We start from the raw sequence: 19072 nt of genomic DNA, 5'->3' as shown, positions 1-19072 counted from the left end.
TTTGACATCCAATAATGGTGAGTGTGTGAGTGTACCTAAGCTGCTGCTGGTAAGTCACTTCAGTCATGTCCGACTCTGTGTGACTCCATAGACGGCAGCCCACCAGGCTCCCCCGTCCCTGGGATTCTCCAGGCAAGAACACTGGAGTGGGTTGCCATTTCCTTCTCCAATGCATGAAAGTGAAAAGTGAAAGTGAAGTCGCTCAGTCGTGTCTGACTCTTCACGACCCCATGGACTGCAGCCTACCAGGCTCCTCTGTCCATGGGATTTTCCAGGCAAGAGTACTGGAGTGGGGTGCCATCACCTTCTCCTGTACCTAAGCTATGACCCAGAAATTCCACTCCTAGACACACACACATATATAAAGGAAAATACATTTTAGAGAATCTCTTGCATATATGAAAAAGGAGACTTGAACAAGAATATTCATGGTAGTAGTTTTAGAAAAAAAACCCAAAAGTTTAAATAGAATGGACAAATAAATACTGAGTTATTTTTAAATGGAATACTATGTAGTAATGAAAATGAATTAACAATAGCACATAGTTCATGAACATGGACAAAGCTCACAGGTTGAAGAAAACAAGTTGCTGAAGAATACAGAATGATATTCTTTTTAGGGATGCACACATACAAAAAGCATGAAAATATGCATGGGCATTAATGATGAAGTTTAGGCAAGGGCTTACTTCCAGGGAAAGAAAGAAGGAAAGGAATATGATTGGGGAGGAGTACAAAGGGAACTTCAACTACATTTGTAACACTGTATTTCTTAAGCTGACTGCTGTGAACTTAGATTTTTTTTCTTTTGTCATTTGGAAGTATTTTATAAAAAGTGAAATTCTGTACATTCGAGGACTTTTAATTTAGTCGTTATAGCACTCCCAGAGAACCCTCACAATCTCTGTTTTTGTTTCCTTAATAGAGCAGCCTGCAGAAGCATACACTTGCATAGGTCTGTATTTGTAAGAATGGGTGAGAGGGTGAGTGGGACCAAAGTCCAGCTTGTCCACGAGTCAACACACCTTGTACCCTCTGCCCCAAAGCCCCAAGATGAGCATCACCAGGAAGGGACGCCTCCTTCGTTGCTCCACTTCCTCTTATCTAGCCTGTGGATGCTACCTATTTACTCATCCATGGCATGAAAAGCTAGAAAGAAGAACCAGTCTGCAGGCAGAGTCTCTATTAAATTTATCTCTTGTCTGTCATCAAATTTTGGTTCATCTAGATATCATTCCAGGTCCTTAAGGGTTATGGAAAAGCTGATCATTTTTCTCTAGTTATCTGGGATAGTATCTTAAAAATCAGGGTGTGTTTTTTTTCTCTCTTCGGGCATCTTATCCAAGAAGCGAAGACTAATTGGCCAGTTTAAAGCAAAGCATACATAATGTAGCAACTATATGAAACACTAAGACTGTAACATATCTTACCTCTTTTTTTCCTCTACCCATGTCCTTTGTTCCTAATATTTTCTCTTCTTAGACAAGCTGCAAATTTGAATCCTCCTTTCTTACCTTCGTCATCTCCTAGATAATAGAAATGTGTTCTTCAATAAAATCTATATCTCTCCCTTTTCCAAAATCCAAATCTCTCCTTTCACTTGAGTTCCCAGCCCTAAGATCTTATTCCTTGAAAGCAAAGGATAAAGTTCCCGACTTGACATGCATCAAAACGTTGATTTCGAGGCTTTAAAGCCTATTAAGATGTTTTGCAGTTTTAGTCAAGTTTTGCATGTGATTCTTATGCTTACTAAAGTTTAAAGAAAGGAAACGAGTTATTTGGCCAAAATAAGATCAATCAGTATAACATATTATTATTATAAAAAAAGAAGATAATGATATCTTGGCAAGAAAATTCTGTTGTAATGAAAGAGAAGTGTTAAAGGAATCAAAGAAACAAAATTAACAGTTTTCACTTGCTCCTGAGAGTTGCCAGCAAATAATGGAAGTGATTTAGACAATGGAATCCAGTTTAGAGAAGGCTCCAAGGGTACCATACAAGGAACCAGGAGCCCAGGAGCTGTTCTGTGATGATATTGGACAGAGCACAGTATCTGCAAGCTTCCGATTTTTTTTTTTTTTTTCCGATTTCTTATCCATAAAACCAGAGGGTTGTCCAGCTACCTTTAAATTCTCTTTCAAACCTACAACTATAGGAAACAGGTCGTTCCTAAAACTTAAATTCAAGGCATATCTGTATTTATTTGACTGTCAAGCATGTCAAACAAGAATTTATTGTTACTCATATGCCCAACTGGCATTATTTTAAAATCTGAATGTAAGGATGATGGAAAATTTTCATTTAAAATTTTCGGGTCTGTATCAACTTATTTCTAGTTTCTTTAATTTTACTTATATGACATGAGTAATCAACTTGATGAGAGTGAAAATTTTAACTCTGCCTACCTTAAAATATGTGTGGGAAATGTCTTCAAAATTGAGAAAAATAACTCAAAATCATAGTGGACAGCAAGAAAGGAGGTGCCTACAAAGCACTAGTTGGTACAAACAACAATAAAAAAAAAAAAAAAACAATAACGTGGGGTCTATTATGCCATAAAAGTCCAGAAGAGGAAGGAATACTGATAATAACACCAAAGTTGCTGCTGGCTTCTCAAGGGTAGTTACTAGCACTGTTTTGTCGTCTGGAAAAATTGTCCAGTGTTCAGAAACATCACTTCTGTTGACCCTAACAAGATTCCTGTGTTCCAGGGTTTTGAAGTAGGTGAGAAAATAGTCTGCGTCGAGGGTCACCAAAACTCCATATAGTGGATAGCTAATGCTAAGACTTAGCTACTCAGTGCATATCGAGATAGGTATAAAGACGTTAGGTGAAGGGAGAGGTTCGTGGGGGGGTACACTGTTTTAATTTTAGTATATAGGTGAAACTTAAATATTTATGCCAGATTAAGAGAAGCCTGTTCCATCCTCTTTAAAATCTTTTCCCCATTGGTACAGCTCCCAGAGTCCTCACCATTTGGAGCAGCACAGTCATTTGAAACTTAACTGAACGCTGGAGGCAAGTTCTACTTTTCAGGTCGTCCAATTTAGGAGATCCAGTTTCTGCAGAGGGAAGAAAACAAGTGTGTGTATGGGGGGAAACCAGATTCTACGTCTTCAGATCCTTCTACCTTCGATCCACAACCTGCCACGCAAATCGAGCCAAGTCAGGGATTTCTGCCTAGAACTACCACCACCACCACCACCTTGTCACTCACGCCCGATACACACGCCCTTCTGGTCCACTCTCGGCCAATGGTGGCTCCTCTCCTCGCATAGTAATGAGCTAGAGACCTCCCCCGGCCAATGGCGCTCCGGGAGAGGGGTTAGTTTTGCATGTACCTAAGTGATTTGCATAACCCAGCGGCTGGGGGCTTGGGAATCCGAGCGTGCAACCCTAGAAGGGAAAAAGGACGGGAGGAGATCGAGCCGCGGCTGCGAGAAGAGCGAGAAAGAGCCTGGGTGTTTGTGCGAGAGCCGGGCGGGGGCTGGGGCGAGGGGCCGGCATGGCTGAAGTCTGCGCTCCGCAACCTTGAAGAGCGGCTGCGGCGGGAGGCCGGGGACCAGGAGGCGGGTGCGATGGCAGAGCGCGGCCCCCGCAGCTGCGCCCGGCCGGGCCGGCTGGCCTGAGCCGCGGGAGGACCTGGGGCTGCCTCTGCGCTTCCATGGAGCAGCGGGAAGGGCGAAACTCCGGAGCGCCGCGTTCCTGCGCTGCTGCCGCGGACTGTTGAAGGAGCCGAGCCCGCGTGACTGCCGAGAGAGGAGAGCCCCCGGCCCAACCCGCAGGCCTGCCGCCCAGGGCGGCGGGGGGCGTCGGAGGGCGGCGGAGGCGCGCCGAGCGAGCGGCGCCGCGGGAGAGGCCGGCGCGGGTGGCGGCCGCAGCAATGCCGGGCCCGCTGGGGTTGCTCTGCTTCCTCGCCCTGGGGCTGCGCGGCTCAGCCGAGCCCAGCGGCGCGGCGCCGCCTCTCTGCGCGGCGCCCTGTAGCTGCGACGGAGACCGTCGGGTGGACTGCTCCGGGAAGGGGCTGACGGCCGTGCCCGAGGGGCTCAGCGCTTTCACCCAATTGCTGTGAGTCGGGCTGCGGGGGCGCCCGGGGTGAGGGCGCCGGGGGGCGGAGCCAGTGGCCGATCCCATCCCACCCCCACCCCCCGCAATGTGCCGAGGAGGGGGGGGAGGGGGCGCCGGCACCTCTTTGGCACTCACTCCAGCGCCACGGGCTTCCCCAGCTTTGCCAATCCGGGTCCGAGACCCGTGTAGCTTTTTTTCCCAGGCTTTAAGGGCACGATCATCAGCTCCCCCACACCCCCTAACTCTCAAGTGCATCTGGGGCCGAGGAGGAAAGAGGAATCTGGAAACGCTTGCCCTTGGCAACCTTTTCACGCGACTTTCTCTTCTCACCCGGGCCCCCTGCTCAGCTGGCAAGAGCTTTGCAGGCGTTAGGGGTGAGGGCGCCTCGAACTTGGCCCGAGTCTGAGACCGAGGAGGTTTTCGTGGGGAAGCACCTGGAGCCTCCCGAGTTCCAGCATGTGGGGAGAAGAAACACCTGTACGGTAGTCAGGGCCAGTGGCCTTCCTGTTTGGCTCTGTCCGGGGAGAGCAACCTGGCACCTGGGTCCGCTTGCACTCCGGACTCATCAGCCAGCGCCTGGGGTTCTGGAGCGCGCGGGGAAGCCAGGCCAAAACAAGGGAGAAGGAGGGGAAATTGCAGGTTTCTCTGAATGTATTAGTCTTCTTACCCAACAAGGCCTTTTAAAGAAGGAATGCTGACCTGAAGTACAGGATACTGGAGGAAAATGAAAGTACTAGAGCATAAACTCTGCCCGTCTCGAAAGGTAGCCGTTTTCTGTTGTTGCTTAACCAGGAGAACTTTCCTTTTGAGCTCCCCGAGGTTGGGGAAGTCGCTCAAATGGTTCTGACTTCCACAGACCCTCTCCACAAATGGGGACAGTCTCTGCTTTTAGACATTCGCTTCAGAAAAGAAGAATCTGAAATAGGTGCCGGAGGTGGCATTGGCAAATGGCCTCCGTAGAGAAAGAGTAGGATAATTGAGTGCCGGGCTTGGGGTAGGCTCCTGTTCCTCCTTGTGCTGTGTGGCCAGATTAAATCAAGGGCAGTGAAAGAACTGAGAGAGAAAGGGGTTCTGAAAGGCCTTGGGTAAAGGGAATTTCCTTTTACCTTATACCTCCTGAGGGGGATCTCTTAGACCTAGACAGTTGGAAAGAGCAGACCCCCATGGAGAATCCTCTCTATTCAGGCCAGAGTATTGCTGTCTCCAGGTGGGTGGTGGGAACTGTTCTGCTTGCCGTCTGCCAATGGGTGTTTTTTTTTTTTTGAGTATTGTGGCCAGTTGCCTTGGAACCGGTGTCATTCTTTGGCCACCACCACTCCTCTTTTTTTATCCCCCTCCTTTCAGCTTGAAGTTACATAATTGAAGTCATTTTCCTTCAATAAGGTGAAATTTAACTTTTCCATGAAAAATGTTAACTTTGCAGTGAGGAGCATTTTGCCTACAAAAGATACATTATGTGGAAAAGTTGGGGTGGGAGTGGGGAACCAGAAGGAAAGAAGACTAGGTAGAGGGGATGGGACTGTTTTTTCCCCCAAGACCTCTTTAAACTTTTAGGGAATTCATTGCAGAAGAGGTACCTTTCCCTGACAATTCTTTCAAGCCCCAGAGAGAAAAGCATACTTTTACTATTTTGACCAGTTGAAAAGACCTTGTGAGCAGATTCCTTGAGTTTTAATGACTAGTCTTGCCTGCTCTGTAAGGAAAAGGGCTGTTTTACCTTATTACCTAAAAAGCACAAAGAAATACAACATTTTTATGAGAGTGCACTCCTTGCTATACAGCATCAGACATCTTTCTTTAGAATTCACCAATGTCCTGTTTTTGACTTTGAGCCTTACACAAGTGACTGGATGGCTTGGGAAACATGAAGATAATTGGCACCAGTCCAGATCAGATTGCCTAAACTAGCATCATCGTAGCACTTTCTGAGCTGTGGTAGTGGGCACTTGTGTTACATTTTCTTCTTCACTTCATGACCTGTAGAGTATTATACACCTGACAACTCCTTATTTCACCTGAATACTCTCCATTTCACCCTTAAAAGTATATGTTATATGACCAGTGCATGTAAAGGGCGTCACAAGGTCAGTATATTTGCATTTTGGAAAATCAGTGACTTCAAAAGCCACATTGGGGAGGGGTGGGTGCTATGATCTGCCCATTCAACAGTTGATCTTACAAGACATCTTGGAATCACCCGTGGTCTGTTTGCAAGTACTTCTGATTTGCTGTCCCATCACAGCTTTGGTGAGCCTAAGCTACACACCAAGGGACTAGATCAAGGGTTCCCAAACTTTGATTGACTGATTTTCTAACTTCTGGAGCATGGGCACCAAGGCCTATTTAGTTATCTGTAAAATGGTAATCACAAAAATAGAAGTCAAAACGATGAGACTATAATTTTAAATCAGTTCTTGTATTTTTTTGTCATTCATCAGTGGCATCTCACCTTCACCTCACTCAGGGGTGTACACATCCCATATTGGAGACTCTTGGTCGACAGAGCAGGGATTTTATTTTATTCAACGTGGAGTTGCACAGAGCCCGGTACCCAGGAAGCACTTTAAAAATGTTGCAGTGAATAAATAAGGACTTCAGGGCACACCAAGGGGCAGAATTGGGGATTGGAATTCAGCCCTCATTCCCACACGGGATTGCCAAACTCCGCATTCTCAGCATTTAGCCTTTTGTCCAGATCTGAGAAGGCCCCAGAGTGAGGAGGCTACCTGCTTCTTCTCCTTCAGGCTCGTTTAAACTTGTTCAGTCTAACAGTGTCTATTTCCTGCCGAAAGCTGCTTTATCCAAGTCTAGGGGCAAAATCAGATCTAATCCTCAGTATTGTTGATGAGATTCTTGTGTTCACAGCATCGGCTGCACCTGTAGTGATTATTTATATTTCGCAGCAGCAGTTCCCCATCCTGTGTCACAGTGCAATGGCTTGTCACACTTCACCCTGACATGTTTGAAAGGAAGTGCTCTGACTAGTATTAAAATTCCAACGTGTATTTTTAATCAAAAAGATTCAAGGTTATTCCTCTATTAGATCTAATAAGGTCTGTCTTAATCACCTGTGTTCCAAGATTCTTGATGGGGAGATAAAGAGATGAAGTCACGGTGGAGGTGGGGAAGGGATTGTGAATGTATGTTCTCTGGTTTGTGTGGCCACAAAATTTGAGACCTGTAGGGACACAAATTTCCACATCCTAGGTTATATCTGGTGCATAGTTTTAGGATTATAAAGGCTGTTTCTGTGGCTTTGTGGAGAGGGTAGTGGGTTTGAGCTCTTGACTGTAATAGTTCTTACCATGCTACTCAGTAATTGGGTGGCCTTGAGCAAGTCATTCTACCTTTTTTTTCGGGAGGTGGGTGACAGTTTTTCATTGGAAAAATGAAGTCATTGGATTCCCTAGGTCCTATTTAGGCTGCTTGTAGCTTCCAGATGTTCTATGATTTTATAATCCTTTCACAATTTTAGGATGGCAAGGTGACTATAGCGTTCTGCTGCTTTCGTGAAAAGATCCCAGAAGGATCTGAATATCCTTCTAGTTGAAGTTGCACAAGCCTATTTATTGCCACTCACTCTGAGGAAGAGTTCTTTGTGTTTAGAAGTGTGTGTTAGGAAATTTGCCATGGAGACTTGTTGCAGAATGCCTGACTAGCTAAGGCGCTTTGCTGGGGTAGAATAGCCCCGCTTGTTTCCTGTCGGTATGGCTTCACACTTGGAAAATAAAATCACTCTGTTTCAGTAATTTGGATACTGTACAAAAAGTTACTCAACGTCCTCACTTCCATGTAATTAGTCATAATCTCTCCAGCCTTCACAGTGTGCGTACCCTGTACAGAGGCAGGTTAGCAAGCTTTCTATATAAAATTGATGGTTACCTGAGGGGCTTTGAAGGGTTTTAAAAAATAATCTGTTGTTTTTTCTTCTTTGGGAAGCATCATCTCAAATTCTTCCCTAAGGTGTACTTTTTTCATGATACCAAGCACCTTTCTTTTAACAGTATTATTTGAAAATATTTTCTTATGTTTCCTCTAATGTTAGTTGTATTCCCAGGTAGGTCAGTAATCAGTGGCTAAATGTTTATGCCTTTTTTGATGGTCAAGTCTTGATATCTTGGTGTCTGAATTACTCTCTGTAAATTTCATTGTTAGCTTATTTTCTGTGGGCTGTCTTTCTAGAGAAGTATTTGTGTTATATACCAGGCAACTTTGTTCTAAACAAGGGCAATATATGAACATCTTTAAGTACAGGTCCTTCATTCCACAAACTAGTGAACTGCTGGATTTTCTTTCAATTCAAGAGGAAAGAGCATTCTGCTGGGAATACAGAAAGCTGGTTTCCAGATCTGTCAATAAATCACACAGGTGACCTTGAGTGGTGACATACTTAACCCTTCAGGGCCTTGGTTTCTTCACCTGAGAATAAGGAAGTAAACAACTCTTACTGCCAAGAGTTTTCTTTCTGTTTGATTTGAGTTTTTCCCAATACGTTTGTCTGATCTCTCTCTTGTGTTAAGAGTAGTGTAGGTGTCTCAATCCTGAAATCTCTCCCCCACCCCAGAACACTTCTCCAATTGTCCAACTCTACTGGAATGTGTCCATTGACTGGGAAACACACTGCCTCACAAGGCAACAATGTGCTGGGTGTGGTCTGAGTTGTACCCAGGGTTTAAACCAGTGACTCTCCTTCTGGGGCTCCTGAAGGCTTGTGGTAACCACTAATATTTTATGATTCTCAGCCCAACTCAATGCTAATGACAGTTATGGTATCACAAGCATTTAATGTCCAGGCACTTGGCTCTTACCATTAGAGTCATAAGGTAACATTTGACAACTTAATCTCTTAGGGAAGATCAAAGTTCTGTACTAGTAGGTGGATCCAGGCAAGTTTGGGCATTTTCTTGGCCTCTGTCAGGTTATCTCTCAAATTCTTATTTTAGTCATCTTTATAGTAGAAAGCACTGACAGCCTGCGAGTTTGGATTTTGGTCTTTGGTCTCCTTGGTTGTGCTTATTTATCCTTTTATTCCCGTTTTTCTTATCAAGAAGTAATGGATATTGGTGACTAATGGCTCTCACTGCTTTCAGTCTCTCTAAATCTGTATAGATGGTCTAGCAAGTTGTAAGACTCTTTCAGTGACTCTGAAATTTTTCCAAGACTGTTTTTCACTTTTTCTCTTTAAAAAAAAGATATATTTCCATAAAAGCTCAGTATTTATCAGTATACCTGGGTTAAAAGTTAAACCCTCCCCAATGTGCCTTTAACTCTGGAAAATGTAACTAATGTAACTTGATAAGACAGCTTTTCTTTTCATTTTTTTTTTTAAACTAGAGATCAAGGTTTTGACTTTAGAAATGTATTATCTAGCTTGCTCTTTAATTGCCTCCTGCAGCCTTCAAGTTTTCGGCGATGCCAAAAGCTTGTTTTCCTATATAGACAAGGGTATGGCTAATTTTTTCCCTTTTTCCCCCCAGTTTTGTTCAGTGAAGTGTAGTTTTTCGAAAGATTCATTGAGGATAATAAAATACTTTAGCTTTAAAGTCTGTCAGTGAAGAAAAAACAGTTAAGGCATTTAACAAATCAGTACTCTTACACAATAACTAATTTGTTTGCCTTCCCAGATATTTCTTTTGTGTTTCAACACTTGATGGGCAGACAGCAGGCCAGGTATCCGCTCTACTGTCTGAAATTGAATGAATTCAAAACTGAGTTTAGAAATGATTTTCTAGTTCATATACATTTAGTAACATCTCAACTTTCTAAAGACTTGAGCAAGTTACTACTCAAATACCCTCTTTAAATGGCAAGATGTGGTTATCTTGTAGTGTACTCTGAAATCACCCACCCATAGACAAATATTTGTTATTAAACTTTTTATATGGCTGGGACTGTTTTTAGCAAATGTATAGAAGTATTGTGCGTTCTGTACAGGCAGTTAAAACTCTGAATGGGTGGTTGTTTTTAGTCTCTAAAGTATGTTTTGATACCGTTACATATTTTACTAGTTAAAAGAGCATGCTAGCCTAGTCCCTCCACCCCTGCAGTAAGATTTGTCTTTTGGCATCTCTTATTTTAAATGCAAATGATTGGGGTTCAGGTATGTCCATCTAAGAGTATAATGAACATTAAAAACATATATTTTGATAGTTCTCTTAGCTTTACTGTACTGAAAGATCTTGTGAGAAAAACATTGAACCACCCCTCTTGGCAGCTATGTTGGCCCATTAAGAATATAAGAATATCCTTGTAAGGAAATGTAAACCATAGATATTTTGGGAGGCAGCTGGACCAAGACAGTATACGTTTAGATCCCAGTCTGGTCTGCTGTCTGTGCTAGTGAGAAAACATGTAGTGGGAAAGCATATTTAATCTATTATGGGATAGTTAATGATACTTTATCCTTCATGTTTCATTTGTATTTAAGTATTCTGAATCAAGTAAAAAGTTAAGTAATCTCCTTGAGTTTTAGCTCCCCCCGCCTTTATTTTTACCCTAGGAGAATGTAGCTTTTTTTAAACAAAGTTTTAAATATAAAACTGACCATTAAAAGAATGGAAATGCACACTGACAGCAGAATATTTTTATTCTTTGAATCAGATTTCAGAGCCTGGGATCCAGAAAAATCGTAAGTTGGATTCTCCCCATTCCTGTATATTTTTAAAGTCTTCTGTGGGGAAATTTTCCTTTCCAGGTAGGGCAACATAACTTTGGCAAGGAGATGGCACCTTTCCCTTGGTGCTGTGGGAAGCATGACTGAGGAATGGGCCTAGGATTGCTTGGGACCCCACTTGTCCATTCCCTCCAGGGTCTGAGGACCCACATGGAGCTCTCAGTATAAGCCACAGTCACCCAGTACAAGTGGTGACATCTGACTGCCCTGAAGAGCTTGACTGGAGCTGTTTTCCTAGCGAGATAGACAGTTGGCCATCAGAAGTTTCACTCTGATTCACACTTCTTGTTTGGAAGTGCAAGGTAGGAGGTGTGGTTCCAAGTTGGCAGTCTTCTCTCTGAAACAGTGGAGATTGGGCTATGATGTTGATTAACTTCTGGCTTTACCTATTTACCTACCAGGTAAGCTTCATGCTAAAAGGCCCTCAGAGAAAGTATATAAATGATATGGATACTATGAGAAGGGCTTGGCAGACTAGATTTTTCTCAGGAGAGAGGAGACCTCCTTTTCAGGCTCTCCTTATCTCACATCAAGCATGTACAGAATTCTACAATTTGATCAGAGTTAAGAAAGGAATATTCAATGCATTTTAACATTTAGTATCATGTTTTAAAGCTTGATTTCCCTGGTGGCTCAGATGGTAAAGAATCTGCCTGCAAGGCAGGAGACCAAGGTTCAAACCCTGGGTTGAAAAGATCCCCCAGAGAAGGAAATGGCAACACACACCATTATTCTTGCCTGGAGAATCCCATGGACGGAGGGGCCTGGTGAACTACAGCCCATGGAGTCTCCAAGAGTTGGTCATGACTGAGTGACTAGCGCTTTCACTTATTATAAAAACATTACATGTGGATTTACTGACTGGAACTTAGCAGTTTATTATAATCCCACTTCTCATCTATTCGGTGCTACTGCTAGTTCGTCTCGTTTGATTAGTGGTGTGTGTTTTAAAATCTTAATGTTTTCTTATCTTTGTAACAAAGAAAAACTTTTCAGGTTGGTCTTCTGCTCTCCTCAAGGTCATTTTGGATCCATGGTCTCATAATCCAGTTTTTTATGTCACTGTCTACTCTTCAGTGTTCTTTTTATGCACCTGTTTTTATGAACAAGACTTCAGAAATGGTTTAATTTTTGAAAGTGTGGTTTCCAGGAATCAAGACCTCTGAGATCCTCAATCTGCGCACTTGGGGAGATCACTTTTTTTTTTTTTAAAGAATTAAAAAAAATTTTGGCCACACTGACTCTTAGTTGCTGTGTGGGCTGTCTTCATTTGCAGCAAGTGGTGGTAACTCTTGGCTTCTCTTGTTGCAGAGCACAGGCTCTAGGCATACATGCTCAGTAGTTGTAGAGCACAGGCTTAGCTGCTCTGCAGCATGCAGGCAGATTCTTTACTTCTGGAAGCTTCCCTGATATCCACCAGGGAAGTCCTGGGGATATCACTTAATCCCTTGGGCCATCGGCTTTTCCATCTGCAAAAGGAGTTCACTTGACTTCAAGGGTCATATGTAAGAAATTTCAGCATGACCTGTTTGAGTGACCGTAAGAGAATCCTTTGGACTGCAGGGAGATCCTAAAGGAAATAAGTCCTGAATATTCATTGGAAGTAGTGATGCTGAAGCTGAAACTCCAATACTTTGGCCACCTGATGTGAAGAACTGCTGCTGCTAAGTCGCTTCAGTCGTGTCCGACTCTGTGTGACCCCATAGACGGCAGCCCACCAGGCTCCCCCGTCCCTGGGATTCTCCAGGCAAGAACACTGGAGTGGGTTGCCATTTCCTTTTCCAATGCATGAAAGTGAAAAGTGAAAGTGAAGTCGCTCAGTCATGTCTGATTTTTAGTGACCCCATGGACTGCAGCCCACCAGGCTCCTCCCTCCATGGGATTTTCCAGGCAAGAGTACTGGAGTGGGGTGCCATTGCCTTCTCCAATGTGAAGAACTAACTCATTTGAAAAGACCCTGATGCTGGGAAAGATTGAAGGCAGGAGGAGAAGGGGATGACAGAGGATGAGATGGTTGGATGGCATCACTGACTCGGACGTGAGTTTGAGTAAACTCCGGGAGTTGGTAATGGACAGGGAGGCCTGGCGTGCTGCAGTCCATGGGGTTGCAAAGAGTCGGACACGACTGAGCAACTGAACTGAACTGAAGGACCCATTACATTATGTCATTTCCTTGGCGAGTGACTAAGCAGTTGTCTATGTGTGCTATCCCTTTAAGTAATTTAGATTTAGAATTCTAAACTCTGTTTCTCTGGTTCTTTGAATGTATATCAGGTTCATAGCCTGTTGGAAACTTCACAGTGAGCCTCATACTAATGGGAAAATGTCTCCTTGGCTAGCAGACTTTTCATTCAGAAAACTGTAAAGATCCTGGTGGAGAAAGGACAATGTGTATGTTTTTATCAAGATCCCTTCTTGTAGGTGGTGCTGCTCCCTTTGCAACAAGAAAGCCTAATGGTTGGAGGTTACAGTTTCTCTAGAGGAGAGAGCTCAGGGAAAATCATGCTTTCTTGCCTTAGTCTCTGGCTGGCCATTGCTTCCCTGAGATGGCTGGTCAAGTCAAAGGATGCTCTCCTAATAGGCGGACACCTTGTTTCTCCTCATTGTAAATGGGCAGGTAACCTGAGACAGTGTCAGTGTGATCTTTATTTATTTTTTTAAATTTAATTAATTATTTTCTGGCTGTGCAGTCTTCGTTGCCGCATGAGGGTTTTCTCTAGTGGGGGCTGCTCTTCCTTGCGGTGCGTGGGTTTCTCGTTGTAGCGGCTTCTTATGTTGCAGAGCGCGGGGTCAGCAGTTGTGCTGTGCTGTGGGCTTAGTTGCTCCACAGCGTGTGGAATCCTCCCAGACCAGGGATCCAACCCGTGTCCCCTGCACTGGTAGGTGGATTCTTAACCATTTGACCACCAGGGGAGAAGATGTAATCTCTAGACACTCATTTTCTGCTTCCAGACTTTCGAACACTGAGGATTTTCATGCAGTAAATTTAAGAAACCTCATGCCAGTGAGTGCCCAGCAGTTTCTCATCACTTTCCATATTGGGGATGGATAAGATTTGTTCAGGTTTGACAGTTTAGCTGGGTTCTTGTCTCTTCATATCACTTTGTAACAATATGCAGATTATAAGATTACTTTCTCTTTTAAGTACTTTGATATTTTACTTGTTATTGGATACCTGTGTTTTGGTTTTTTTTTAATGTTTGAGACCAATGCTTGTGTTTTATGGATAAAGAAAAGCTTATTATCCTTGGAGTAATTTTAGAACTAAAATCCCTTCTTTAAAATCTTTCACACATTGCTCAAAAGTTATATGACATTCTTGGTAAGCACACTTAAATCTTTCTCAGAAACCTTAAAAACTTTTCTGGGTTTCAGTTTAGCTCTGATTTTTGAAAATGAATAGTAAAGCCAGAGCAGCAGCTAACACATGCAAAAGTGCTAACAACCTATTTAGATTGGCTGAGGGTTTCAAATACAGTTGTGCATTTTCTACCCCAGTCTCTTTCTCTAAAAAAAAAAAAAAAAAAATGTTTGAGATGTTTTTCCCATTACCATCTTGACATCTGCCTGGTTACACATGAATAGCTTGACCCAGTCCCTCAGCAGGGAGACTACCATGGCCTTGCTTTCAATAGCCATGTCACTGACAAAGAAAACATATGGAATATTTCATCCCTGCCCTTTGCAAACAGTCTGGGGCTGTGAGGGCATGCAGCAGAAGGCTTCATCCTTCATGGTAAGTTGGCAAGTTTGTGTGCTAACCACAGGCTCTGCTGTTAGCAATCAGACTGTGTTTCCCAAAGCCCCATTACATTCTGTGGAAAGCCAATCTCATGTTTTGGATAAATCAGTGTCTAATATTAGTTTGATTTAACTTTATATGACCAGCTTCCATAGTGGGGTTTTCTACTAGATCAGTTATTTCACCAAAGGGAATTTGTGTGTGTATTTGGAATGTTTTAAGGCTATTCTCCCAGGTTTGATATGTGGCGTCCGTTTGATGGATAGAATGATAGAATATGCCTTGAGGACTGTCAGCCTTGATGTTTATCTTCTTGTCAATCTGCAGAAGGAGGTCCATTGATCATTCTCCTGCTAGCCAAGGCCCACCACATTGACCTTTAAGGTTTCTGTCGCATAGCACCAGCTTCTACTGGGGACTTGGTTTCAGTTCAGCGAGCATTAACGGCTTTGCTTTGTGGCATCTAAATCCACAGTGTGGAGGCTTGTCGGCAGGTGTAGCAGGAGAGGGCCAAGAATGTGGAAAAGAGGGGTAAATCAACTGCTGTCTTTTTCAGGTCTTCTTCTGCATTAAAAGAATTTGCCCTTGGCACTACCCTGGCTGATGTGGCATTGCAGAAGAGGGGGTGGAAAAAAGCAGCACCCTATGACACCAAAGATGAGAAGATTCATGACTTTGGCGGAGGAAATAACGACATAGATTTCGTCAGGGTCCTTTCCAGCCCTTAAGTTACCCGAGCTTGAATTTCTAGTTCTATTGTTTCTTAGACGTGCTGGCTGGTTTTGTCAAGAGTGGATGACAGCTTGAAAAGGAAGTGAGTTTTATCCCTGTTTTATCCCTGATAGAAGCAAATATTTAAATGTATACATCTCATCTAGAAGGTATTTCCTTTTAAAACATTTTTTAAATTTTATATTAAAGTATAGCCAATTAACAATGTTGTGATAGTTTCATATGGACAGCAAAGGGACTCAGCTATGTAGAAGATATTTCTGATGGTTCTTGCTCTCATTACTGAAAATTTGCTGTAAATCAACATGCTAAATAGACATTGCTGCCTCTCATGGTTTCTTATATGAATTCCTTTTGTAGTGCTTGATTATGATACATTTCCTTTAAATTTGGAAAGTTACATTTTAAGAAGTTCTTGGGAGTTTATATTTTAAAAACTTTTGGTTTTCCAATTATTCATGAATGAGTCTATTTGAGGTTCCCCTCACTTTCTGTTAGTGACTCTGTATGTTTATTCTAAAATAACTGGTGTTCCGTCTTCCTTCTTTGACTGCTTAACTGATCTTCGTAACTATGAATTCATGGAGAAAACTCCCCTAAACCTCTCAATCTTAAAAGCTCACCCTTTCTAGTGTACAGGAATATAACCACCAACACTGTTCAGATCTAGAACATCCCCATCACCCCCCCTGTGCCCTTGGTAGTCAACCTGTCTCCCCACTTCTGGTCCCTGGCAACTGATGATCTCTCTTCTGCCTTGGGTCACATATTATTTTGCACTTACCAGAATGTAAGTCAGAGAAGGCAATGGCAACCCACTCCAGTACTCTTGCCTGGAAAATCCCATGGACGGAGGAGCCTGGTAGGCTGCAGTTCATGGGATTGTTGAGTCAGACATGACTGAGTGACTTCACTTTCCCTTTTCACTTTCATGCATTGGAGAAGGAAATGGCAACCCACTCCAGTGTTCTTGCTGGAGAATCCCAGGGATGGAGGAGCCTGGTGGGCTGCCGTCTATGGGGTTGCACAGAGTCGGACACGACTGAAGGGACTTAGCAGCAGTAGCAGCAGCAGAATGTAAGTGGTACATGGAAAGCAACAGATTATAGTCTTGTGCCTGGCTTCTTTGACTTACCGTAATGCGTTTGAGATTCTACCATGTCGTTACCGTCTTGTTGGGTTTCTATGTGTAATATTCCTTTTTATTGTCAAGGAGTATTCATTATATTTAGTAGAGTAGTGTGTTAGTCACTCAGTCATGTCTGACTGTTTGCAACTCCATGGACTATAGCCTGCGAGGCTCCTCTGTCCATGGAATTCTTCAAGCAAGAATACTGGAGTGAGTTGCCATTTTCTTCTCAAGGGGATCTTCCCGACCCAGGGATTGAACGTGTGTCTCTTGCATTGCAGGCAGATTCTTTTTCTTTTTTTTGCAGGCAGATTCTTTATCATCTGAGCCACCACAGCTTCCCTGGTATTCCATTATATGGATGTACCACAATTCTTTTATCAATGCCACAGTTGAGGGACATCTGCTGTTTGTCCAGTTCTTGGCAATAACGAGAATAAAGCCATTATGAATATTTATATAAGGGTTTTGTATGAACATGTAGAGGTTTTCATTTTACTTGTATAAATACGTAGAAGTGAGCTCCTGGGGCATATGGTAAGTATATGTTAATAAGAAAATGTTGGTATAGATTTTAATGTCTTAGAGGTTTGGTATCCCTAATTATGTAATTGGTATCCCTAATTACTACAACCCCGTGGACTGCAGCCCACCAGGCTCCTCTGTCCATGGGATTCTCCAGGCAAGAATACTGGAGTGGGTTGCCATTTCCTTCTCCAGGGAATTTCTTATAGCCTCAATATTATTGTTAACATGGTATGTATGTGGCATTTGCAGAAGTTGCTAAAGATTGGTTATGTTTAAATGTCTGTGCATTTACCAAAGTAGAATTCTCAGCCTTCTTTTTGATACCCAGCAGTTAACTGTGATACCCCAAGGATTCGTGTGGAAATGAGACCAAAGTGGAGCATTTTGCTGACAGTGAAAAAACTTTGCGTCATTAGTGCATTTGTGTTTGGCAAGTCTGATTCAAAAAAATGGAAATTTGGTAAGGAATTGCTAGGCCTTCTTGTGTCTTTGGCATGTTACACGTGGCATGGTTCCCATTTTATGGCTGAGCAAACGAAGTTGGAAAGGGTTAGGTAACTTGTGCTGACATCCCAGTTCGTGGGTGGTAGTTGGTGTTTGGTATTTACTTGTCCATCCTGTAGTTAACTTGGAGAGTTCACAGTTTCAGAAAAGGTAAAGGTTAAAATTTAAAAGAAATGGTGAGAAGCTACAGATTATTACAGGGGGAGAAAAACAGAATTGAAAATTAAGTATCCTCAAAAAGCATACACATGTACATGTGTACACGCAGTGGGAGACTGTCACTTGATTTAGGAGTAACTTATGTTCAGAAATCAATTCAGGACTTCCCTGGCAGTCCAGTGGTTAAGATTCCACACTTCACTACAGTGGGCATGGGTTTGATCCCTGGTCAGGAAACTAAGATCCTACATGCCATGCAGCTTGGCCAAAAAAATAAAAAAAAAAATCAATTTACCAGGTAAAATTATGTTTTATTCATAGCAGAATTAAAAAAAAAAGTCTCCCTCACTTGGTCTCCTTGCTTTCTGTACATCTTTGTTTAAAAGCTTTCACATCATTTTCTATGTTAATAGTGTTTTTCCATGTCAGGAAAATAAATATTATTGTGTGACTTTTGGCTTGGTTTTTTTTGTGTGGAATTCCCTCGAATGGTATATGAGGATCAAATCTGTCAGCATACTCACTTTTTGGTTTCTTAAGGAGAAACAAATTTCTGAATGTGCTTCTTTAAACCAAAGCCCTGAAGTAAATTAGAAAGCAAAGTGTGCAGTATGATGGTTTCCATATAGCTGCCCCCTTTCACTCACTGGAATTTCCTGCCTCTCCTGTTGAAGATGTTTTTATAGGGAAGTCAGCATAAAAGTGAATCACCCATGAGCCTTTTTTTCCCCCCTCAAGGCATTTCATGTAGTCAACTTGGTATTAATTTAGCTGGTACTCTTCAGTTGACTTGAACACCGTGTTTTTGGATTGTGAGCTGATGTTTATTAAGCTGTTAATATTTTACAGACTGAATGGGTTCCTGTTTGAATCAGTGTGCTCTTTCCTTTAACAGCAGGGCTGTTCACGACCGAATCTGTGACCACAGTTTTGATTTTGAATGTACCAGCCCCCAGCTCGGAGGGTCATTTACCTGGTAACACTGCAGGTGGTCTTCTGGAAGCATTTTGCAATTTCATTTCGCTGAAGTTGCATTCTTTGTCTTGAAGAGCTGCTTCATGGTCTGTCTTGCCATACAAATAAACCATTATCATCATCTTGTTATGAACATAGATGCTAAAAATAACAAATGTCATTGAATACCAGGCATTGGTGAAGCGCCTTTGCATGTATTATCCATTTAATACTCCTATCAGCCCTCTAAAGCACATGCTTTTATTTTCCATTTGATAGATGGAGAAACCCCCGGGGGCAGGGGGGAGGTGCGGGTGCACAGGTAATAAATAAGGTTTTGTGGATGAGATGCTGGATCTTGCTTTTTCAGACCAGGATTATTTGGTTGAGTGGGTTATATGGGACAGTGTCTTTTAGTCCTCTTCTTAGAGGTAGGCATTTATCTTTGTATGGTGGATATCATGAACTACTTGTTTTATAGATGAGGAGTTAGCTCTGGAGAGATTAAATCTGTTTGTTCTTGGCTTGAAGTGTTCTCAGCTTCTTAGAATGTAGATTCAGACCCTTCTAAATCTTAAAGGTC

The 19072-nt window shown here is 42.7% G+C and overlaps 1 protein-coding gene across 1 annotated transcript in view; it reads left to right on the top strand.

Annotated features, from left to right (window-relative positions):
- Window positions 1-3883: 3883 nt before the first annotated feature.
- The window catches only part of LGR4 (leucine rich repeat containing G protein-coupled receptor 4), a 105414-nt gene continuing 90225 nt past the window's right edge, over window positions 3884-19072 (top strand). The window contains exon 1 of the mRNA NM_001205511.1: window positions 3884-4068. Within this exon, the coding sequence (NP_001192440.1) occupies window positions 3884-4068 (185 nt within the window). The remainder of the gene's footprint in view (window positions 4069-19072) is intronic.

This window comes from Bos taurus, chromosome 15 (assembly GCF_002263795.3).
Source record: "Bos taurus isolate L1 Dominette 01449 registration number 42190680 breed Hereford chromosome 15, ARS-UCD2.0, whole genome shotgun sequence".
Classification (NCBI taxonomy): Eukaryota; Metazoa; Chordata; class Mammalia; order Artiodactyla; family Bovidae; genus Bos; species Bos taurus.
This window is presented reverse-complemented; position numbering and strand designations above follow the sequence as displayed.